Consider the following 21899-nt stretch of genomic DNA (forward strand, 5'->3'; position numbering starts at 1 on the left):
ATTGCCGCAATGTGAGCTGAGTTGTGCCTATAGTACCGCACTGCCGGCGGTAAAAAGGTGGTTGCTGCTGCCGCGGAAGCTGATTGTCACGACCCAGTAACTGGCAGTCCAGAGTTGTATTGGAGGCTCCCAATCCAAAATGAGAGAGAGGTGAGTCTGCCAGGGATAGCAGCGGGAGGGATCATTTGTGCCATCTTGGTTTGCCAGGGGCGAGATCGGAGATCGTAGTCAGCTTTCTCTGCCCGCACGGTATTGAATATCAACACGGGCTCTATTATAGCCTATGTATCTTCACTGTCGCTTCAAGATCTTAATATATGTAAGCCACTTCCTTGGCTTGCCTGAGCACATCTATTCCTCGCCGTCGTCATCCCACAGTACAGTCTTTTTCCCAGACATTTCTACACTTGGCTATGGCAGAATTACCTTAGGTTTCTTTCTTATTCAATGGGCAGGAGCAGCCTGACGAAACCTGACGCGCGTATCGCGCATCACACTAGTCGAATGGGGCCGATAGGTTGACGTGCCTTCCCTCACCAGAATATGCTCCACGGTCCCAGATAGGTACTGTAACTTCAAGTGCCCTCATAACCTTTTAACACCATTCATCACACCGACATTGCTCGCACCCTGCGGTTACTCCTCCAGACCCCAACCGGCTCCCATTCTAAGTATATTTTACAGCATACTTCCGGGCTCAAGTCTACCTATCCTACAACACTATATCACATTTCCTGCACAACATCAGCCTGACACATCACGCCGATGACGATCACGATCAATCCCAACACCACCACTATGGAGTTCCCCAACTCCCGTCTCATTGAGACATCCGAGTACCCGGCCTACATGGACGGTCTCAGCACCTTCATACCCGTCCGCGTCCACCGCGACGCATCCCTCGCCGACCGCGGCGCCCTCCGTGCCCAGAAGGATTGGCAGCGTGTCTTGGGCCCTCTGCCGCCCGGATTCTCCGGCACCATGGGCCCCGCGTTCAACTTCGTCGCGGTCACCATGCCCGAGACGCTGCCCGACCGCTTCGAGCTCGTGGGGTACATCGTTGAGATGATGTTTCTGATTAACGACAGAATTGACATGGCTGCCGAGTCATCGCTTACCGAGCTCGCTGCTCCGCATCTGGCCGATGTTCTGCATGCGCGGGAGCTGGTCATGAACGGCGGCGGCGGTGAGGTGGATGACGTGTCGTCGTGCTCGCCCGCGACCAAGCTCATGGCGAGCGTGGGAAGGGAGATGTTTGCCGTGGATCCCGAGGCCGCCGTGCACGCTGTGCGCTGGCTGGAGAAGTGGGTGAAGCTGATGATGGGTATGGGCCGAGCGAAGGCTGGGCATCCGAAGAGCCTGGATGAGTATCTAGAGGGCAGGCTCGTCGATGTTACTTCTCAGTGAGTTCTCAGACTTTTCTTCAACCGACAAGTTTAGGTTCTTCACTACGGCTCCCAAGTCTAACAGCATCAACGGAGCCGCGATTGGCCTGAAGCTATTCGCCATGGGTCTACGGATCCCAGAGGATCAACAGCAGATGTGTCTGGACCTCTCACGGCCCTTTTGGCTGCAGACCTTGCTCGTCAACGACTACCATTCCCTCGCCCGCGAAGTGAAACAGGCAGATCTCCAGGGCAAGAGTGCGGTGAATAATGCCATCTAGGTGCTGTGGATGCAACACTCGATGACCCTCGACGAAGCAAAATCGGTGTGGCGTGAGAAGACACGTGAGTACTGTGCCGAGTACCTGCGGGTTCTCGAGGGCGTGAGAGCCAGGGATGATCTCTGCAAAGATGCCAAGTTCCTACTCGAGACACTGCAGTTCGGCATGAGCGGGAACATTGTCTGGAGCCAGCAGTGCCCCCGATATCATGACAACCAAACCCTGACGCCGGCGCAGCTCGAAATGGCAAGGGGGATCTCTGCAGATGAAGCCACCGGACCCAGCCTGGCATGCCCGGGTCAACAAGGGGGCGAAAAGGTGCTTCTCAGCTCTCTCAGCTCTCTCAGCCTTCATCAAACGGACAACACTCCGTCTCTTGCCCAAAGCCTCACCTACCAGATTATGGCGGTTGTACAGTCCGTCCCACCTTTGGGTACAGAGGTATGCGTATGACACTGGGCGACCCCGAGGGCTGTAGGTAGGCTCCTAACCCTTGGCACAGGCTCTCGAAGCCCCCACGCGCTACCTTGACTCGCTCCCGGCCAAAGGCATCCGCGACAAGGTCATCGATGCCTTAAACTTCTGGTTCCGGGTGCCGGCGGAGGAGACGGCCATAATCAAGAAGACGGTCAATCTGCTGCATGGAGCGTCTCTGATGATGGACGACATTCAGGACTCATCGCAGCTCCGCCGCGGTTCGCCGGCAACCCACCTTGTCTTTGGACAAATGCAGACCATCAACTCTGCCGGGTACCGCTTTCTTCTCGCGCTGGAGGAGATCAGGAAGTTGAAGAGTCAGCGGTGCATGACTATTTTCTGCGGTGAGTGCTGCTGTCTGGTATTTTGGCAAGCTCCCGAATGAAGGGCTGGCGACCACTGGATTCTGACGACAGCGCAGAGGAAATCCGAGACTTGTACATTGGACAGAGCCATGATCTGGAATGGACCAACAACTTGGCCTGCCCCACGGTGGAGGAGTACCTAGCGATGGTCGATGGCAGTAAGTTCACCACTCAACACGCAGTCGCCACTCCGAAACGGTTTCCTCCCTGACCATCGTCACAGAAACTTCCGGACTGTTCCGGATGCTGGCGAGAATGCTGGATGCGAAGTCGACCTCGCCCACGAAGCTGGACGTAGTACAGCTCACGCGGTTCATGACCTTGCTTGGACGGCTGTTCCAGGTCCGCGACGATTACATGAATCTGACATCGGCCGATGTAAGCTCTCCTCTGTCTTGTCTGGAATTAACATCCAAGGCCTATGGAACTAATGCTTGGCTCAGTACACGAAGCAAAAGGGCTTCTGCGAGGACCTCGACGAGGGCAAGTACTCGCTACCGCTCATCCACGCCCTGTCGCGCGCCGGCTTGCCTTCCGGAAGCACGGTCCTCCAGAACCTGCTGGCGCAACGCCACGTCCAGGGCCGCATGTCCCTCGCTCAGAAGAAACTGGTCCTGCAGCAGCTTCAGCAGCAGGGCAGCCTTGCGCATACGCAAAGGGCGGTCCATGCGCTGCAGGCTGTGCTGCGGGACATGGCGGAGAAGATGAACATGATGGAGAATGAAGAGCTGAAGAGGCTGCTGGAGGGTTTGAAGGTGTGAATGAGCCATGTGAAGGATGGGCAACGATGAGTATGGATTGCGATAGCCCTACGGAACACCCAAACAGGGGGTTTCTAGCTAGTATTCACCCACCTGTATTCCTGATTTCACTCCGGCACCATGTATCCTTGTGATGCTTGCCCGAGGACTTAGAGGGGTATGAGCTTGGTTGAAGTCACCAGAGCTGAAGGAGCTAAGCACTATCCTTCAACAGCCTTGTTGTGGTCAACACGGAAATTGCGTACCTTACCCTACTCCACTGCTGGTAACGACTGATGGTATTCCTGAGCCTGTCCACACAATCACTTCATGATCCCCTGGTCTCCCGTGAAAGTTCCTTTCACCAAATAAACAAAGACCCCACAAACAATCACTACTTTCCCCCTCCCCTCTGCCCTTTACTCACTCGACATTCTCCTCCTCCACCTTCACCTCCTCATTCACAACAACCCCCCTCTTCTTCTTATTCTTCCCTCCTCCCTGACCAGGCCACCCACCCCACCCCGGAAAACCCCCACCACCTCCACCACCAGGCAGCTGGCTAATAGGCCCCTTGGGATTCATCACGCCGCCCTTCTCGGTCCAGAACGCAGCCGGGTTGACATTCTTACTGGCCTGCTGGTTGATGCCGAAGCGGATCCACGCGAACAGGCCCTGCGACAGGTCCCCGCCGACCAGCGCGTACCGCACGATCGGGTCGTCGCCGTTGGCCCCCTGCATGAAGAGAAAGTCGGCCGTGTTGGGCGTGATGCCCATCTTGTTGGTGGAGTAGGGGGGCAGTTTATTGGCCGCCGTGATGAGCGACTGGTCGAAGTAGAGCTGCCCGACGTGCGCGGCGCGACCGCCGGTGATGGTGTTGTTGGGTTGTTTTTGCGCGCCGAGGTAGACGATTGCTGGATGAAGGTAAGGTGGTTAGTTGGTGGATTAGTATTAGTATGGTGTGAGAGTGAGGGGGGGAAGGGGGAAATATAACGGAGAGAAAAGAAAAGAAAGGAAAAGGAAGGCAATACCGTGGATGTGGGTCGCGCGTCCTTCATAGTGGCCCGGGAAGAGGGAGTCGAACGAGGCCACGCCGTGGTCATCGGTCGGCTGGACCCCGCGGAGGGTTGTGCCCTTCAGGATGGAAGCGTCGTTCGGGTCGCCCATCCCCGGGTAGCCCTGCACGCCGACATAGATGCCCTGGCAGCCGCGGGTCAGTCAGGTTTGTTTTATTGTGAAAGTGTTTGGGGGGGGGAAAAGGGGGGGGGGGGGAATTGGAGGAGTAGAGTAAAGGCACTCACGGTCGAGTTGGAGCTCCAGATGTCGACGTAGGCGTTGGGCACGGTCTGGCAGGTCTTGTAGTCGACCACTTGGATGGCCAGCGTCAACTTGATGCCCTGCTCTCCACCCGTAATGTCCTTCCTGATCTCCTCTCCCTTCACGTCTGGAGGGCTGTCGTCAGCAAGAACTGCTCCCGGCCAACCGCACATGGTTAGATGTAGTATAACCTACACAACGGCCCCTGGTCGACCGAAGGCATCAGCATGCACGCGCCCGAGTCCGAGAACAGCGTGCTGAGATCCATGCCCTTGGACACCGTCTTGTTGCTCTTGTGGTCGATGCGAGACACCGAGATGTAGTCGCGGGGGCGGATCTTGGGCCTGGCGAAGCTCAGTGTCAGCGTCTTCCATTTTATTCTTTTCTTTTTCTGGCCACAAGTGTTCCTAAGAATGGCGAGTTTCGCTCACTTCTCGTCAACCTCGATGCCCAGCGACCGCCGCAACCGCGCCAGTTCGCGCCCATGGATCTCGACCGTCTTCTTGATGAACTCCGGGTGCGAGAACTCCCTCTCGCAGTGTGCGAGCGACTTGCGCTCGAGGGGCTGTGCTGCGTGTGCAAACGCCTCCTCCTTGCCCGGATGGCCGACGGCCAGGGGCGCCGCGAGCAGGAGACTCGCCAGGAAGGTTTTGAGAGCCATAGCTTCGGCTGACGACTCAGAGTACTAATTCCTGCAAAGCGAAGAATATTGTACGGGGAATGGAACCAAGATCAAAAACTTCGGTGTCCGGCTGGGGGGTAAATGTTATTTATTTACGTCACATTCTGAGTTCGTGGGTCCTCGCCCTTCCTCCTGTTCCGGATTTTGCTGCAGCTGGCTTCGAGAGTGGGAAGGCACCATCAATATCCGGGTCGCCTCATCGGAATTCACCCGTGGGCAAGTGATGCCCGCTCTGAGCCAAGGAGGAAGGTGAGGATCACCCATCATCATCCATGGACTATAGCGCCATGCCATAAAATCCATATCACGCAAACAAACGCAAACGACAGTCTGACATACCAAACCACCATGATTGGTCTTCTCATGCAACCGTCGTGCCATCACCCGTCCAACGCCAAGCCTCTTCCCCGGATTTTTAATCTCCGTCTGTTTAAGATGATGACCTGGGCGAGCGAATCGGCTGGTCCGGCAGATGCGGTTCTTTCCAAAAGGACGCCGGTTAAAGTACTGTTGTGTAAGACTGTAAGCCGCCAGATGCAGGTCGTGCTGTTGTTTGGCCCCATGCACATTTGGACGGTGATGACAAGTTCCACAGCTTTATCCAGATGCCTGGGTGGTATATATCTGGGATCAGGATCTCGGCAGTTCCAATGTTGACTGCAGGGTGCTCTGCCGGACTCCGGTTGTGGTCACTGGTTCCCAATCCCAGTGTCTTCCCTTTGGGCCCGGGCATGCTGCCGGTGGCTGCTTATGGGCCTGGGTTCGGAGTGCTTGCCGAGGAGAGCGATCTATACCGATGTTCCATTTTTGCAGGTTATCGGTTAGAGAAAGGTAGTCCACCGCTTCGCTCATCCGAGTTAGTTGGGCTTGCCAATAACTATAGATTTCCTGCTGACGATTGTACCTTTGTGGGGGACGCGATTCTCCGGATGCGGTTGACGCTTTCATCCATCCCTGCTGCTGAAAAAGAGTCGGTCAATATTGAAAGGTCATCGTGGTGCATTGCCTAAGGTAATCAACGAGTCTGGTGGCGGTCATGCTCCAGAATCTGCGCCAGTAGTGGTAGATGGATATAGATTGAGTAGCTCACAAGTCGGCGGAATCTTCTCGGATTAGGTTACCTACTAGTACCTTTAAGTTATGAGACTACAAGCAGTACTCCTGCTAGTGGCCAGTAAAGTGTGAAAGGGACGACATCCTCGGCAAGCTGAAGCACACGAACCAATCATGTCTCGGAAGTGACTCCATCGCATGCTTCAGCCGAAGCCTGAAGGCAATGAAAGCCATTGTTCGAATAGAATAAACCCTTTCTCTTCACCCGTCACAAAGACCTCGGTGAGTCATCCAATTCCAGGACTGTTATTCAACTTCAACAAAGCTCGGCTTTCGAAATGGCAACGGCAGACGCAAGCAAAGCCGCCTCTGAAGCGCCATGGTATGCGGCCTACCCCGCTCCCAAGTCGGAGGTAGCCACCATCTCGCGCGAAGAAGTCCTTGAGATGCTCAAGACAACTCCGCTTGAGAAGAGGGACTTTATCCTGGTTGATCTGCGGCGGAATGATTTTGAGGTGAGTTGGCAAGAGAATCAACATGAGTGTTCTGAATGTTTGGCAATCGACGTTCGCCTTGTGAGCGCTCCTGAGTCCTTCTGCGAACAGCTCCCGTGATTCACAAGGGCAGTGGATCGAGCGAAGTGTTCCGAATACCTGGGAACCTTGATTATGAGCCAGCATGAGTAAAGCAGTGTCTCCCCCGCCCGTCTAACAGCAATCCTCACAGGGCGGCACAATCCGCGGGTCCATCAACCTCCCCGCCCAAAGTCTCTATCCCACTCTCCCCACCCTCTATGCCCTGTTCAAGGCAGCCGGCCTGCAGAAGGTCATCTTCTACTGTGGTGTGTTGCGCTTGATGATCCCTTGAGTTTGCTCAAAAAGACATACCATCTAACACTGATGACCCAAGGATCATCCACCGGTCGTGGAAGCAGAGCTACGGCCTGGCTGGCCGACCACCTCGCTAGCGTGGGAGACACAACTATGAAGAGTCTTGCCCTCGCGGGGGGGATCAAGGGGTGGGCCGCGGCAGGGCAGGAATATGTCGAGTGGATGGACGAGTATGATCCGGCCGTGTGGGCGAAGACCGGTGGGGGATGCTAAATATTGAAGACCTTAAACGCGGATTAGATCAGTACCCGGTTGGTTATTTGAATCGTACAGTGTTATGTTGGCGATATTGAAAGCGTCCGAATAGATCGAGTGTCACCACTTGCCAAGGACAAAACATCCTTTGTCTGTCAAACAATCCTAATGTGCTGTTCGGCAGCTGTGGTGAACAACAGGTCCTTGTCCGAGGCATGGGACGATACCCGTAGTATACAAGAGCCGAACACGATCCTCCGGTACGCGCCGCTGTCCGGTACTTTCTGTAAGATCAGAAAGTCTATGCAGCACTCCGCGTGCTGGTCACTTGGGTATCCAGCCACCCGGGTACGCAGACGGCAGGCGAAGTACTGCTCTCGGAGGACCTTCGAGTCGTGTGACCCGTGTAGTCGCCCCCCCGTGGCGATGACTCTACACCAGTGACTGCCGGGTAGAAGCCGCAGGAGTTCTTGTTCCTTGTCGACCATGACATTGGCATACCCGCATGAATGCCTTCGAGCTCGATCCCAATATCCCCGTCGGGCAAGTCCTCGTCAGTAACCAGCAGCCTAAACCTAAAACGGACAGTTATGCTCGGATGAATGCTCGAATAATCCTCTTCCAATACCGCCAGCTTCACACACACTAGCGGAGCCGTAATGTCGATGTAGCCATGTCTGATTGCTCCCATTGGGCTTTCCGGGTGGACGGGCTCGCAAAAGGTCTCGTGTATGTCCGCCTCAGCTCGACCGTAGACCACCCAGGATAGAGAAAGGTGATGCTCCTAGAAGATGACCCCTCCTGAGACGGATGCCCAGGACCAAGAAGGGGCTCCGTGTTGTGGATGGCGTTCCGGCATAATAACTGTCCTTAAAAGCATTGGAAGAACTATGGGCCATGCGCAGTACGCGCCTGGCTAGACCAGCAAGAGCCGGAGATTTGTCTCCAGAGTTGCGAGGGCTCGTCCCGAAAACTCCTTGATAAACTTGCGCCACCTGGAGACATGGTTAAAACAGGTTTGTTCTTCGTAGACACTGGGCTCTTGAAGATAGAACCTGGCGGGCAGGTGTCGAGGGCTTGGGGTGTAACGGGAAATCGGGTGCAGTTATTTTGTCCCAGGTGACCTCGCCACATTCGCAGAGTCGACGACACAGGCACTTCCACTCCATCTCTAAGCCCCAGTATACCCTCGAAAGTAGCATGAGAGGTTGGTTCACCAGGTAGCACAAGCACACAGCAGCCACAGCTACCTAAGGTATGCGCGCGCCAGGGAAGCGTGGGAAGCTACCGTCGCCGCCGACAAGCGCCAAGAATGCATCTTGTGAGGGCGGGATGACGAGAATCCTGGAACTGAATGATACATTGTTGTATTGTTCGTTCGGACAAGAGCGTATGAAGCGAGCTGGAAATCATGGAAGCAACCCACCGGGGCTAAACTTTTGTCTCTCATATGCTGATTTCAGGCGCGGTCCAAGCGCCAACACCAGTGACACGACAGGGGTGACCCCGCTATTATTACCGTTGCTTGTTCCAGTCGCGTCACCCGCACACTGATAACGCGTTAATCCCAACGTCTAATAAAGAAGCGGTTTGGCTGAACGAGAGCATTATTGTGTCGGCATTGCTAAACATCCAGCACCATGTCGCGAAGACCGCCGAGGGGAGAGTATATTGAGACGGTAGGTCCAAATTCCCCGCGCCCATCCCACAAATCACTACTGACCTTGGAGACCTTCTCCAGGACACGGGCAACAAGGTGGCGCGCAAGGCCACGCTTGTCGGCACCCAGAACATCATGCTCGGCGGCAAGACGGTCATCCAACCCGAAGTCATGATCCGGGGCGACCTCATCCGAACCATCCAGGCATCTTCCCAGTCCGCGAGCGGCGCGCCCCCGAACAACACTGCAGTCTCGATCGGCCGGTACTGCTTCCTGAGCCGGGGTTCCTGTCTGCGTCCGCCAGGGCGGTTATACAAGGGGTACATACTTTTTTTCCGTCCACTTCTCAACTAGAGGTTGCTAGCAGCACGCTAACCATGTACGGCACCTCAGAACATTCACATACATGCCCCTGCGAATAGGCGACCACGTCTTCGTTGGCCCCGGGTCCGTCATCCAGGCGGCATCGGTGGGCAGCCACGTGCACATCGGCGCCAACGTGGTGGTCGGCGAGTTCGCGATCATCAAGGACTACGTGCGCATTCTCGACGGCACCGTCGTGCCCCCGAACATGGTCATACCGAGCCTCAGCATCGTCGCGGGCCAGCCGGCGCGGCTCATCGGTGAGGTGCCCGAGGGCGGACACGAGGCGTTCGAGCTGCGCGACCTGTATAAGACGGTCGGGAATCATCCGCAGCCGGCGCCTTCATGAAGTGGTGGAGATGCAGGAGAGAGAGAGAGTCATATCGATCTATGAAGCGTCAGGGGCGGCCGTCATCGCCATGCCCTGCACTCCTGACATACTACGTGCACCCCGCTGTCTCGATTCGAGGTTGAGGAGAGGGGGTGTCTCGCCCCGTACGCCTAGCTGTTGTCCTGCGAATCAGCAGCATACCATGCTCTCGGTAGACGTGTTCACGGAGGGGAAGACAGTGCGCTGACTGGAGCGGCGAGAATGCACCAGGGGGGTTGGCAGGGCAACACCGCTTGCTGTGTGCTCGATCAAGGGCCAGTACCTGTGTATGAAGCACATTCACGACATATTGAAGATACCCATAACACCTTATTCGACCCTGGTGGCTTTCCATCACAAAGATGGCGTTCCATTACAGAGCTAGCTCATCACTCCCCGGCGATCCAGACTTGAATGGACCATGGAAACACTCAGCCAGCACTTTGTGCACCCAGTGAGTCGTCCTCGGTGACCACCAAATGCTCATATCCCATCTCCCATCAACCAGCGATACCCGCTTTAAGGCGCCCAACATTGTGCCACTTCAAATGGAAGTCTTGCTCTATCCTCCGTTGTGCGCTGGGCAAAGAGATAGGCAGCCGTGAAGCCGAGATAATGTGGCTATGGTCTGCTACTGACCATACCCCAATAGCTCCGAGCAGTGTCAGCCTGAGCTGAGGAGTCTATGTTTGCATAAGCACGAGGAGTGGTGCCTTCACCAGGGATGGTTACTTATTCCTTCTCATGGATACAGTGACACCTCGTACCGCGCTTTGGTATCATCACGCTATGCTCTAGCCTTCAAGTACTGTGTCCCCTGAGTCCCGTCCCGTTCCTGGTGAGATGGCACTTGAAGACTTAGAGAGCTAGCTCATGTTGGCCTTGCCCAATCTCTACTCGGTATCGGGATATTCTGAGAACGTCTGGGAAAACCTCGGCTCTCATATTTTGGACACATCAGGCAAGAACGATATAGCTTATCGGTAGCTGCCTCTATCCTCAACCCACAAAGCTCGCAGATGGCTCAATGGAACGGCGTTGCACCCTTCGTAACCCCAGACTACTGAGATTCCATATGCTGACGGCCTTGTCACAGTTACACACTAACCTTGGGTATCTTGGGGGGTGTCTCTTGGCTAAGAGGTTGCAGCATTGGATTACCTCGGCGATTGCTTAGCCACCGCCGGCGTTCTTTGGATGCTTGCATGTCGCTTGTACATGTACCACCAACCGATTGGCGTAAGTACCAGCTTTCCTTAAGCACGCATGTTCGAGCCGAGTCATCAAAGCGAGTTCATTTTTTCACACAATTCTTTCGCTGCCTTTCGTCCCAAGTTGATGTGAACTTGCCGGAGTTCTCCCTTCATCCCCACGCTGAGAGCATCAAGATAACAGCTGGTATGCTATGGAGACATACATCACGTATAATTGTAGGGCGTCATCATCTACACAACATTAGACAGTCCTCAGTCGACACGATACCCCTCGCCGGTCACGGCACTGCCCTTACAGTGTCAACCAATTTATTTACCCTCCTGCATCACCTTAGCTTCACAGATGAACAGTGCCTTTGTCACTGGTAGGTGCCTGATCCATCGTTTAAATCATCCAGTGAGGTAACTCCGTGTGCCTCAGCAATCGTGTCGCCCATGAGCCGTTCCTGAACGTCTTGATCTTGATACCCTGAACTGGACTCGGGCATCCGGGTTAGGGTTTTGGCAGAAGAATTCACGAGAATTTCTTTGGTCACCTTTCAAGTCTCAACACCTCTCTCATATTGACCTGTTTTTCACACCAACTCACGGCGTTGGAGCTTAAGTCCCCAGACAGAATAATGACACTCGCCAAAGAGCCACCCACTGCAACGGTCGACCCCTCCAATCCTAACATAATACGATGGGAAGACATCGGGCTCACGCTCATCCACAATTTCATCACCGAAGACGAAGAAGCAGCCATGATTGAAGCATTCCACGCCCGAGACCCACAAAAAGAAGGAAAGAGACGCATCAGCCAGCATTTCGGCCACCACTTCGACTACACCACCTTCGGCGCCTCGGAAACACACTTCACCCCGGTCCCGTCGTACATCACCAACTTCCTCCCCCGCCTTCCGATCCAGACCTACCTTCCGGACCAGTTCACCGTCCAGTACTACCCGCCCGGCGCCGGCATCCCGCCACACGTCGACACGCATTCCATGTTTGCCGAGGCCCTCTATAGCTTGTCGTTCGGCAGCGCCGTGCCCATGCAGTTCAGGATGTCCGGGCCGAACGACGCGCGCAAGATGCGGCTGCCCAAGCGGTCGGTCCAGACTCAGAATATCAATAAGGGAGGTGATGAAACAAACACCGAGGCGGCGTCTGCCGCAGCAGTTTTGGAGCAGACTCAGACCCAGAACGCAGAGCAGCAAGCTGCATGCTGGGAAATCCTCCTCCCGCCACGCTCGCTGCTCCTCATGACGGGACCGTCCCGCTACGGGTATACGCATGCCATCCGGCCGCGCAAGACGGATGTTGTTGATGGGAAGACGGTGCCGAGGCAAGGGAGGTATTCTATTACTATGCGTACTGTCAGAAGGGGTGACGAAATTGGCTGCGATTGTGCGTACCCTGGGGTGTGTGATGCTAGGATACGGGCGGAGATGGCGGCTAGGGGGGACGGGGCGGTGTAACATCATCCGAGCAAAGCAAATATGGATGTCTATGATACCCCCGAATGAACAGAAACCCACCTTGGAAGGATGTCTATTTCTCAACATGAGTACCAGCCCACAAGGGTTTCCAACAGCACCTCGCGAACTGCCACATTCCACGCCTAATTTCCCATGGTCCACTGCGTCACACGCGGTCGACGGGATGCACTGGCTCCATATGTTTTGCCCGTCTGATAAGTTACTAGTTCCATTTAGGTGTCGCCTCCCACAACCTAACCGGTCGTCGCTCCAGACACCCAACACTGATGGAAAAAGCGAAGACGGCAGGTTAGTAATCCACACAGCCAACCACGCTTTTGGGAAAGTAACATCCAGACGCTGTGTGTTTAATTGCAAATTTTGTTGTATATAGGCTGAAGCGAACATTAGACTCGGGCCTACACACACCTCTTTCTCTCCCTCCTCCTCGTCATTCCCATACACGATAATGACCCTGGGTAATCATGTAATCTTCCCCGTTGCTGGCATCGGTATTGTCATGCCAGTAGAATGGCAACTCAAATATTGGTATATTGTTCGGCCGGTAGAGCCATTCGTCCCGCCATGCTCGGGAACAAGCCGCCCTCGACGGCGCCGAGCAGCAGTCGGCAGCAGGCCGCGCCACAATAGCGAGCGATGGTTATCACCAGGCGCGTCACCTCGCTCTTTATTATACCGGATGCTTTTCTCACACGAGCGTCCACGAGCAGCCCGCCGTAGCCCTCCGTGGTGGATGCCGGTCAGCGTGGCGATGATCCCCCACGCTTGTCGTGGATGAAGGGCGATCCACCGCGACACGGACGCTGCTTTTTGAGATGTATCGGCCACCACCCCCGTCGTCATTCCAACCACGACCCGGCTGCTGGAGCAAACAGCCATTGTTGACGTCCAGACACCTCGCAAACTCGGCTTTCGCTGCTCCCGGTTGTTAACGGAAGAGGACTTCGATCTTCGAGGATGGCGACGTCCCCAAACTCTTCGCGACGGTGTTCTGATCCACGCTCTCCGCGATAGCAAGACGGCGTAGCAAGTCAATGGCGGTATCTTCATCATTGACCGTCCCTGAATGGGCTGCAATGGAAGTTATGATGGAACCTCTCGCCGACGCCGTACCGGCAGTAGGTTGACGTAGGCATGCCGCACTTCCTTTCTTCCGACGTCGGGTTCTGAGGTCTCTCCATCCGTGTGAAGCCCATGGCGGCGCACTGTTTTGTCTGCCGTCTTGGCGATGGGACGGGGGCTTCCACACCCTTCGCGCATTAGCGACGACCATCACGACGATGCCCCACTAGAGGACATCCTGTGGCACTTCCACACCGGCTATGGCGGTGAGGAGGAGAAATGCGCTCAACACTAACTGTCCACTCTTCCATGAGGCCGTGGTCAAAAGACCCCGAAGAAGAACAAAAAGCAGACCGTCGCCGCGTTACACATCATGCGGTGTTGGCCCACTGTCGACGACGCAGAATTGGAAGGGGGCGAAGGAGTTTTGTCCAACCGGCCGGCCACCGGGGCGGCGGGCCCAGGTCGGCGTCTTGTGCCGGACAGGCATCCCCGCGGCGACGGTAGATTAGTCGATGAGATGTGCCGAGGGGTTGCAGGTCCTCTAAGGGTCCAGCCTTTGATGAGCATCTGATCCGCCAGTACCTCGAGGAGTCCGGGGAACCTCCCAAGGGAATCGATGGGTTTTTCATTCCGGACGAGGACCGACAACCCTGTAAAAGCAACGCCGGCAGGTCAGAATCACATGGCCTCTTGCCAACCATTATTTTGGGGAGATCTACAGGGACCTGGCGAGCCGGTTTCCACAGGTAGACTCGGACACCTAACCTTCAACCACACGACCTGGGAAGGTCGTAGTGTGATTGGTATTTACAATCGAGGTGGCGCACCCAACGGGTTCCAGAAGACCAGGACCGCGGTGTATCCGACGACCCCTGTGGCTTCTCAGAATTCAGTCTCCTCGGGATTCCATCGCTCTGGCCACGACGTCACCGCGTATTCAGGTCACAGAGACGGGTCACGGGCGAAGGCCTTGTTCGGACAGTGCAAAAGAACAGAACATGCGGCGCGGTAGAGCTCAACTCTCTCAGAGCATCGCCGCGTCCATCTCTGACAAACCCGCTTCTAGACTCTCCGCTTTGTTGTCTACGGGGAGTCCGGAACGGCGAAGCCGCCCGGTTGCTGCGCGCGACCGACGGCAAGGGGGCGAGGAAACCTGACCCCCGGGTGTTATCTACTGCAAGAAGCACCCATATCCGCCACGCGAAGACTCAGCAGATGTATGCCTCCGGCATATCTTGACGCCATACGGGAAGCCAGCCCAACATTCCAGACAACCAGTCTTCCCCCTCAGGATATGGCTTCACCTTCGATGGGAAGCTTGTACTCATGCCCAGTATAGTACTGGATATTCCAATCAGACGCCGGCAAGGGTTGGCTACGTGGACAGCTTGTCCATCAGGGTCTCACAGTCTAGCAGGGTGGACTTGCCGAGGATATTGTGTAATATTGGGAACCTGTACATACCGTGACACTGAAGGCATTTACGAAGGAGAAAGCGTCCTGAAGACATGTTCCCACTGATTGTCCAACCTTGGCAAAATCGTCCAGCGACGCCGACATGGCCATGCCCTTTTCGTAAACTTGAAGTTTGAATAAGGCTGTTTGACTCGACGGTGTAATACTTGTAAATACAACAGTGCGCTCTTCCGTGTCTACCTTACTACTGTTCTTGTCTTACGGAGGCCGTGACAGAGGTCGCTAGGATTGGGTATAGTCGATCTGCACTACTATAGCGTCGCTGAGTTGTCCAAGTTTCCAAGGCCACTATACGAACTACATGTATTTTCTCATTGATCCAGAACATACATTCCGTTTAAGTGCCGTGCCCGCGGCTTTATTCTTTCTTTGTGGTCCTCTCGCTAGCCCCTGAGCTAGATTCTCAACAGAGAACCCTAACCCTCTACTCAACTTTTCCCCTGAACGAGCTACCCATGAATGTCAGCAACGCATTATTCTCGTCGTCAGACGTGCTGTTCTCTAAACAGTCAGGAGTAGACACATTGAACAACAACCTGGTCGTCACTTTGTGAGTAGAACAGACCTCTTGGACACTCGTGATATCCACATATTTAAACGGCCCATCCTGCCCCTGAACAACAACATGCGTGCTCCTTCACACTCACCACACACTCAACAACAACACACACATCACCCAGCGCAAACAGGGGACAACTACCAACATCTGTCAGTCAACATGTGCATCCTCCGCATCCCGCGCCACTCATGGTGCTTCTGCCCGGACCCCTCGGCAGTAGACAGCGACGGCAGCCTCCTCTGCCCCCACCACATCTCCCTCCATCCCGAGACCACCCCTTCCACCCTCCCCCCAACCGTGCAATTCTACCTGTACTCCTGCCTCACCTCCATCCCCCGCCCCGGACCGGACTGGGAGCACTGCGCCACGTACCAAGCCGCCCACAAGTCAGGCTACATCCTCGACCCGGGCTACGAGCTCTCCTGCCCGGAGACCATCATCGCCGCCGCTGCTGCTGCTTCTCCTGGTAGTGCTGGTGGTGATGGTGGAAGCGGGAGGGGAAGGGGGGGATATAAGACCTTCTATCCAACCGAGAATGTTCTCTGCGCAGATTGCTCTCTCTCCCCTTCCTCCTCTTCCTCCGGCCACCACCACCACCACCACCGCCACCATCACCATCACACTAACAACAAAACCGGAAACGGTTGTGGAAGGAAGAAGAAAAAGAGAGGCAGAGAGGATGATAGCCCTCCATCTAACCCCGCTTCGCGAGCGCTTCGAAATCGATTCAGCCCTCTTCGACGGCGGGGGCCGCCGTGTGCGATACCACTGGTACCACCACGATGGTGAGCAAGCGAAGCGTACCCGGTTAGCCTTTGGCGGCGGGGACGACGAGGCGTAGGAGCTAGTCCCCTGCGGACTGACGACGCTGGATGATGACCAGCCGCTGGACGAGCTTGTCGAGAAGCGGATCCTGTCGCGTCCCGGCGCGGCGGATGATTGGGGCGTGTATGTGGATGTTGTGGAAGGGGTTGTTGTTGTTGTTGATGTTGTTGATGATGATGATGATGATGGGGGAGAGACGGAGACGGGGACGGGCCGCCGCCGCCGCTGCTGCTGCTGCTGGGGGGTGGATGTGGATGCGTCGGCTGTGTTTCTGCTGCCTGGTATGGGCTATGATGCTGAGACGGTGGCGAGGAAGATGGAGAGGGTGATGGGGGAGGAGAACAAGAAAGAGAAGAAGAAGATGATGGGTGAGGGTTGGTTGTCGGTTGATGGTGTGATGAAGGCCATGGGCAAGTTCTTGTGAGACTCTGTTTGGGTGGGGATTGGAGTGTGTAGTGTTAGTAGGCACCAGGTAACGAAGTAAGTGGATGAATGCTAGAGTGATACTGGGAAAAGATTGATTCACTCTTGCTGACTTGTGCTCCTTGTGACTCTGGTGCAATTAGCTTTCCCCCTTGACTTCTTATTCGAATGTACTTGTGCCGCCGGCATCTACAGAGAGTCTTGAGCACAGTAAGCCTGCGTGCGGGCCGGTAGAGGCGGCGCTTTGCTGTGGTAGAGCCTGTAGATAATGCTGGGTTATTACGCATCATTCTGCGGGGCGGGTCCATATCTGTTTGCAAGGACCTGTAATAAATTCTCTCATTTTTCGAATAGCAATGATCCGTATCTAAGCCGAAGGTGTCTCAGAGCAAAGGTGTCTCGAGTGGATGTTACTCTCAGACGGGACCGTTTATGGCGTCAAAGCTGAGCGTCTGCATTGCTTGAACAAACAGAGTCTGGTCAGGAAAGTATCCTCCCCAACTTCTGCACTGCATATATCTGATGTAATGAGTGGCATAGTACTTAGCGGTGAAGCTCGTAGTTGTGACAGAATATTGCTGCTTCGCTACAACAAGCTCAAACTCAGCTGCTTTCCTTTCTCGCCGCCTCTTTACCCCTTTTACCCTTTACCCTTTTCTTTACCCTCTTTAGTATTGTTGCCGACTTCTTGCCAAGCTTATCTAGACCGCGTCCAACAAAATGAGTAGACATCCCATCGAGCCATGAGCGTACTCGCTAGTGAACACCCCAATCCCAGGGATTCTCCCCCGTCCCCGCTCCACGGTCGATATCCTCTGTATGCTGTTGGGCGTTGGTGTGTTCCGTAACGTTGCCATCGGGATTGGGCCGAGAGTTCAGGTGTCTCAATATGTAGACTGCTCTGTCTTTGGCAGCTTGGCTTGATGAGGCCCAACCTTCCGGCGGAACGTGTTCCTTGTACTCGAGTCGGAGCATCCTCTCACCCGGCGGGTCTGCTAAACCGGGATACCGAACGCTGTTGTGATCTTAGACGGAGAAAGCATCAGAGTAGTGTGGAAGACGGATAGCAGGCATACCTTGTTGGGACGAGAGACAGTCTTTCGCATAAGATCGCAGCCGGTCGAGTCAGAGCGACGTCGGCGATGATGTCTACAACCGGGAGCTCCCTTTCCGGTGCGGTCACGACTACGACGGCGGTTTCATCAACTTCCAGAATGCCCGTGGGGTCGTCGACGTAGTGAATTGGCTGCACGGGGTGAGAGTGGGACTCCGCAGCCCGGTAGAAGCGATCCTGAACAAAGCATGGGATCTCGCGTCCCGGATGCCGGTCCGACAACACCCTTTGAACTGCCCGCATGGCCACCATCTGGTAGCATTCAAAGTCCTCTCGTTGTGCAACAGCGGCCGTGAATCCGAATATGTTACCGTTACTCCCGAACGCTACGACCTTTCCCGCGACCTGTGGTAGACCCGCAAGGATGCTCTCAAGCTGCGGCGCAAACGTTCCGCGCCGCAGCGCATTGTCAAGAAGTTCTCTTCGGAGATCGTTGTTGTACATCGCTACCTGCTCTTCATGGTACCTGGCATCAAATACCGTCCAACGTACGATCAATGGTGCGAAGCCGGCAATCTGTGCTTGCACGTAGTTCAGGCTCAGGATGTAGTTTCGAGTACGATATCTGATAGACGGCCTGCGGATCCTGGCAATGCAGAAGTCAGCCTTGAGCCATCGCAAGTCGCCCGGGAGCCCAAGAAGGTCCCCGGGAATATGGAGCCCTGCGCCTGCAACTTACACTCCCTCCTCTCCAAAAACATCATCCTCTGGGAACCCCCCGCGGCGGTTGCCGTATTCGGAGGCGTCGTACGTGAAATTGCCGCACCTGTTGAGGAACCCGATCTAGCGGCCGCTCCAACGCGTGCTGATGGGCGCAACGTATTCTGGGTCGGCCATCGGGTTTTGTTCCCATACTTGGAAACGATTTCTGATGTTCTCAAGCCGTTGGCGACGGAACCAAGGGGACCCAGGCCAAGGCCCGCGGAGCACGGCCCAAACCTCGGGCAAACTCATCGGAGGATGTAATGATACAACTAGTGGCAGGGTGCCATACTCTGCTTCCTCGGTGCGAATGATTTCTTCCATTTTCGTGCCTGATATCGATTCGGATAGAGGAAGGGGAGGCTCTCTTGCACGACTATTACGCTTCAATGCTGAAATATCGGAACAAACCAAATGGAAAATTGTTATATCAAGAGACTGCGGGCGGAAGGAGATGGTTTAAATGGCGGACTGTCGGCTGTCTAGGTAGGTACCTTACCTTCCGAGTCGTGCCTTCCACTAACGAACCCACGGAGGCCGCCCGAGTCGTTGCCCTTCCTGATCTTTTCACGGATCGCAAGAGCTGCTCCCGAGCGAACTTGAGCATGCAGTACCGCAGGGTGGGCTTTCCTTGACATGGAATCACCCGGGGCTCAATCCAGACCCGGGAGGAAAGCCGGTGCCCTGGCGCACGGGACACCGAGATCAGAGCCAAGTCATACACCAACCTCTCGCCGGAAATGAAGCAGCGGGCTAAGCAATGGAATCAATATCCCAAAGGGTTGAGAGGAAATGAGACTTAGAGATAGCAGCAGAATCATTTCCGTTGTTCTTGTAAGGTACGTTGCGTTGCAAGCCCTGGCAAATACCTGATATCCAATAGATGTGTGGTGTGATCACACAAATCTCCATCTCGTGAGAGAGCCAGGCACCCACCACTACCCGCAGCACTCCCATCTACCTCAGGCTTGTATCTCAATCCTGTCCCCTCTGCCAGTTCGAATGCTGATCTACCTCGGTCACCAAAATCCAGCAGGCGCCGAACAGCATGCTCGCCCTTTCATTCAGATAAACTCGATATCGCCGGGGCTTACGCTACTCAAGGGGCCAGCTAGCAAGTCTATTCGGTATCGTACGTGTTGTAACGTCATCAAGGCACCACTGGCACAGCGTGATTGATTCTCTCGGTGTTCCAGGCGTGCGAAATTAATCCGTGGTCTATTAGCCATGAAGTTCTATGAGGACTCAGTGGATGAGTCAACCGCAATGCAACTGCGAGCGCTGCCAGCAAATGCTGAAAATCATGCTAAAAACATGGCTTTGAGACTTTTTCCCCGTCCAGGTCACATGAAGATGGTATCCCCGTAGTTGTAAGAGATGTTGGATATCAGGCAAACGACCTCCCCTTTCCCCGTGTTCACTTTTTGCCGCCCGTTCCTTTTTTCCCCCTACCCTACCCCAGCTCTATTACTCTATGCCTTGACCCTCGCAACAATCACCGAGTTGACGACCTGCCCATAAGGGTGCACCACCACGCACGGCTCCAGCCGCTTCAGCAGCGTCTCGGTCGCGAGATCCACCTCGGGATACAAGCAAGTCCGCAGCCCCCAGCTGCTCCGCACCACCAGCAGGGCGCCCGGCCGCATGCGATCGACGACCTGCAGGATGATGCCCTCCTTGTCGCCCTGCGACATGCCCACCAGCGCCGCCAGGTACACGACGTCGAACTCGGCCAGGTCCTTGTCCGCGGACGTGGCCTCGGAACAGATGAACTCCATACCGCGCCCCGCCTCGCCCAACGCAAGGCAGAGGCTCAGCGACGCCGCGATCGCCGCTTCGTCGTAGTCCACGTTCAGCACCACCACCGAGTGCTGCTCCTCATCGTCCTCCATTCCATCACCATTCCCAGAACCGGAAACAGAACCAGATGCGGCCGACATACGCTGAACAAGCCCACCACCACCACGTTTCTCCTTGAGCGCCTGCAGCAGACAGAGCGAGGTGAGCGGCAGCGGGCCGGAGCCGATGAAGGCGACGCGCCGGGGCGCCGTCTTGTTTACAGACAGGATGGCGCACAGTTCCAGGCGGGTAAGGTCCTCATAGTTGTCGTAGTAGGGGAAGCTCTGGAGGCGAGCCAGCACTTCGTCCTGAGTCTGGCCGGCCAGTATGTGCTCGGCCCAGTGCAGCTCAAGGCACGACTCGGCCGAGGCGCATATTTGGCGGAGGGAGGGGAGGAGGGCGTTGATTGAGGGGTGGGAGAGGACCTTTTTTTTTTTTTTGTTCTTGTGTTAATGATACGTTTGGTTATGCCAGGGGTGTGGAGGTATTACCTTTTCGATGATGTCCCGGTCGTGGATCTCGGAGCAGACAGACACAAGGTTCCCCAGGAGCTGATTGATGGCCTTGCCCGGCCGCAGGTTTGGCAGCTTGAGCAGCTCGGCGTGGGTCTGGACGACGGTCTGGACGAGCCAGTGGACCTTTTCGGACCTAGCGTCGACGAGCTGGTCCTGCAGCACCTCGGCCTTCTCGACGATGGCGATGGAGTCGTGAGAAGGGCAGGGACAGGGGTCCATCTTGCTGGTAGGGCTGCCCAGCCGGAACCAAGAAGCGAGCAGAGGCATCCTGGCGAGCGTTGCCTCGAGCATTATTGCTGCTTTTGCAGCGGGTGGTTCGCGAGTATTTGAAGGAGAGGCTTGGCTCTGCAAACATTCGGTTCCGGGCAGGCAGGCAGGCTGTCTGGGAACTCTGAACGTCCGAGTCCTCGTGGACCCTGATATCCGAATGCCTGAGAAGCTGCCTCGCTCCGCGCGCCGGGCCCCTACGAAGGATGAAACACAGAGGGCTGAAACAATAAAGCGGAAGATGGCAGGGAAAATCAATTTAGGCAGCGCAATACGGCCTATATTGCACCGACTTCCAAATTGCCTTCCCGTATGTTGTGTTGATCTTGGTGCCCACGGGATTGGGCAGATTCAAAACTGGTGCCCTACGTGCGAGTTTTCTCCCACCAGTGCCCGCATATTCAATAAAGCGGCCAATTCAACATGAAGCCCCCGCCGCAAGAGGTTGCTGCAATTGTGTTGGCCACGCAGCGGTGGGCTCTGGCCATCAAGGTGTCCTGGTCATCAAGGTTCCCAGGCCCACGCCGCTAATAACCCCCGTCCGCCAAAACGGTTTGACGGATGTTGTTGATTTTGGGAAGCGGCGTCAGCGTTACGCTCAGGAGGCGGCCAAACGGACCCAAGAAATGAGACAGCGGAGA

General features: G+C 55.5%; 9 protein-coding genes across 9 annotated transcripts; 6 read left to right on the plus strand and 3 right to left on the minus strand.

The window, feature by feature from the left end:
• Positions 1 to 798: 798 nt before the first annotated feature.
• Positions 799 to 3707, plus strand: B0T15DRAFT_565304 (isoprenoid synthase domain-containing protein; the record flags this gene model as incomplete). The annotated part of the gene is made up of 7 exons (XM_062870667.1): positions 799 to 1403; positions 1471 to 1643; positions 1704 to 2107; positions 2169 to 2460; positions 2565 to 2666; positions 2732 to 2886; positions 2952 to 3707. 7 exons carry the CDS (start codon positions 799 to 801, stop codon positions 3267 to 3269), a joined length of 2049 nt encoding a protein of 682 aa, XP_062723634.1. The 3' UTR covers positions 3270 to 3707.
• A 25-nt stretch (positions 3708 to 3732) lies between these two features.
• On the minus strand, positions 3733 to 5226 carry B0T15DRAFT_508381 (Intradiol ring-cleavage dioxygenase; the record flags this gene model as incomplete). Its single annotated transcript, XM_062867716.1, has 6 exons — positions 3733 to 3749; positions 3788 to 4162; positions 4280 to 4448; positions 4550 to 4716; positions 4761 to 4909; positions 4997 to 5226. The coding sequence occupies 6 exons, from the start codon at positions 5224 to 5226 to the stop codon at positions 3733 to 3735; spliced, it is 1107 nt and encodes a 368-aa protein (XP_062723635.1).
• Positions 5227 to 5740: 514 nt separating this feature from the next.
• B0T15DRAFT_86838 (uncharacterized protein) lies at positions 5741 to 6439 on the plus strand. Its single transcript, XM_062871403.1, has one exon. It carries the CDS (start codon positions 5853 to 5855, stop codon positions 6255 to 6257), a length of 405 nt encoding a protein of 134 aa, XP_062723636.1. The 5' UTR covers positions 5741 to 5852; the 3' UTR covers positions 6258 to 6439.
• Position 6440: 1 nt separating this feature from the next.
• Positions 6441 to 7544, plus strand: B0T15DRAFT_86845 (Rhodanese-like domain-containing protein). The gene is made up of 3 exons (XM_062871404.1): positions 6441 to 6815; positions 7027 to 7141; positions 7210 to 7544. Exons 1-3 carry the CDS (start codon positions 6639 to 6641, stop codon positions 7401 to 7403), a joined length of 486 nt encoding a protein of 161 aa, XP_062723637.1. The 5' UTR covers positions 6441 to 6638; the 3' UTR covers positions 7404 to 7544.
• Positions 7545 to 8889: 1345 nt separating this feature from the next.
• On the plus strand, positions 8890 to 9803 carry B0T15DRAFT_86933 (trimeric LpxA-like protein). Its single transcript, XM_062871405.1, has 3 exons — positions 8890 to 9064; positions 9127 to 9365; positions 9439 to 9803. The coding sequence occupies exons 1-3, from the start codon at positions 9026 to 9028 to the stop codon at positions 9755 to 9757; spliced, it is 597 nt and encodes a 198-aa protein (XP_062723638.1). The 5' UTR covers positions 8890 to 9025; the 3' UTR covers positions 9758 to 9803.
• Positions 9804 to 10983: 1180 nt separating this feature from the next.
• B0T15DRAFT_482794 (uncharacterized protein) lies at positions 10984 to 12452 on the plus strand (the record flags this gene model as incomplete). Its single annotated transcript, XM_062866126.1, has 2 exons — positions 10984 to 11017; positions 11629 to 12452. The coding sequence occupies 2 exons, from the start codon at positions 10984 to 10986 to the stop codon at positions 12450 to 12452; spliced, it is 858 nt and encodes a 285-aa protein (XP_062723639.1).
• Positions 12453 to 15703: 3251 nt separating this feature from the next.
• B0T15DRAFT_572141 (uncharacterized protein) lies at positions 15704 to 16822 on the plus strand (the record flags this gene model as incomplete). Its single annotated transcript, XM_062870882.1, has 3 exons — positions 15704 to 16039; positions 16227 to 16358; positions 16422 to 16822. Exons 1-3 carry the CDS (start codon positions 15733 to 15735, stop codon positions 16820 to 16822), a joined length of 840 nt encoding a protein of 279 aa, XP_062723640.1. The 5' UTR covers positions 15704 to 15732.
• A 755-nt stretch (positions 16823 to 17577) lies between these two features.
• B0T15DRAFT_572142 (uncharacterized protein) lies at positions 17578 to 19094 on the minus strand (the record flags this gene model as incomplete). Its single annotated transcript, XM_062870883.1, has 5 exons — positions 18930 to 19094; positions 18615 to 18701; positions 18428 to 18521; positions 17898 to 18385; positions 17578 to 17836 (listed from the first exon to the last, which is right to left on the minus strand). Exons 1-5 carry the CDS (start codon positions 18959 to 18961, stop codon positions 17578 to 17580), a joined length of 960 nt encoding a protein of 319 aa, XP_062723641.1. The 5' UTR covers positions 18962 to 19094.
• A 1015-nt stretch (positions 19095 to 20109) lies between these two features.
• On the minus strand, positions 20110 to 21258 carry B0T15DRAFT_391453 (Nicotianamine synthase; the record flags this gene model as incomplete). Its single annotated transcript, XM_062864590.1, has 2 exons — positions 20110 to 20901; positions 20968 to 21258. 2 exons carry the CDS (start codon positions 21256 to 21258, stop codon positions 20110 to 20112), a joined length of 1083 nt encoding a protein of 360 aa, XP_062723642.1.
• Positions 21259 to 21899: the final 641 nt, after the last annotated feature.

This window comes from Chaetomium strumarium, assembly GCF_033439665.1.
Source record: "Chaetomium strumarium strain CBS 333.67 chromosome Unknown B0T15scaffold_2, whole genome shotgun sequence".
In the NCBI taxonomy this organism is placed as follows: Eukaryota; Fungi; Ascomycota; class Sordariomycetes; order Sordariales; family Chaetomiaceae; genus Chaetomium; species Chaetomium strumarium.

Excerpts from the sequence above, each read along its gene's own strand:
- B0T15DRAFT_86838 (XM_062871403.1), top strand. The coding sequence starts at position 5,853 with ATGCCTGGGTGGTATATATCTGGGATCAGGATCTCGGCAGTTCCAATG.
- B0T15DRAFT_86845 (XM_062871404.1), top strand. The coding sequence starts at position 6,639 with ATGGCAACGGCAGACGCAAGCAAAGCCGCCTCTGAAGCGCCATGGTAT. Across the intron at positions 6,816-7,026 it reads TGCGGCGGAATGATTTTGAG|GGCGGCACAATCCGCGGGTC; the intron begins GTGAGTTGGCAA and ends CAATCCTCACAG. Across the intron at positions 7,142-7,209 it reads GAAGGTCATCTTCTACTGTG|GATCATCCACCGGTCGTGGA; the intron begins GTGTGTTGCGCT and ends TGATGACCCAAG.
- B0T15DRAFT_86933 (XM_062871405.1), top strand. The coding sequence starts at position 9,026 with ATGTCGCGAAGACCGCCGAGGGGAGAGTATATTGAGACG. Across the intron at positions 9,065-9,126 it reads GGGGAGAGTATATTGAGACG|GACACGGGCAACAAGGTGGC; the intron begins GTAGGTCCAAAT and ends GACCTTCTCCAG. Across the intron at positions 9,366-9,438 it reads CCAGGGCGGTTATACAAGGG|AACATTCACATACATGCCCC; the intron begins GTACATACTTTT and ends ACGGCACCTCAG.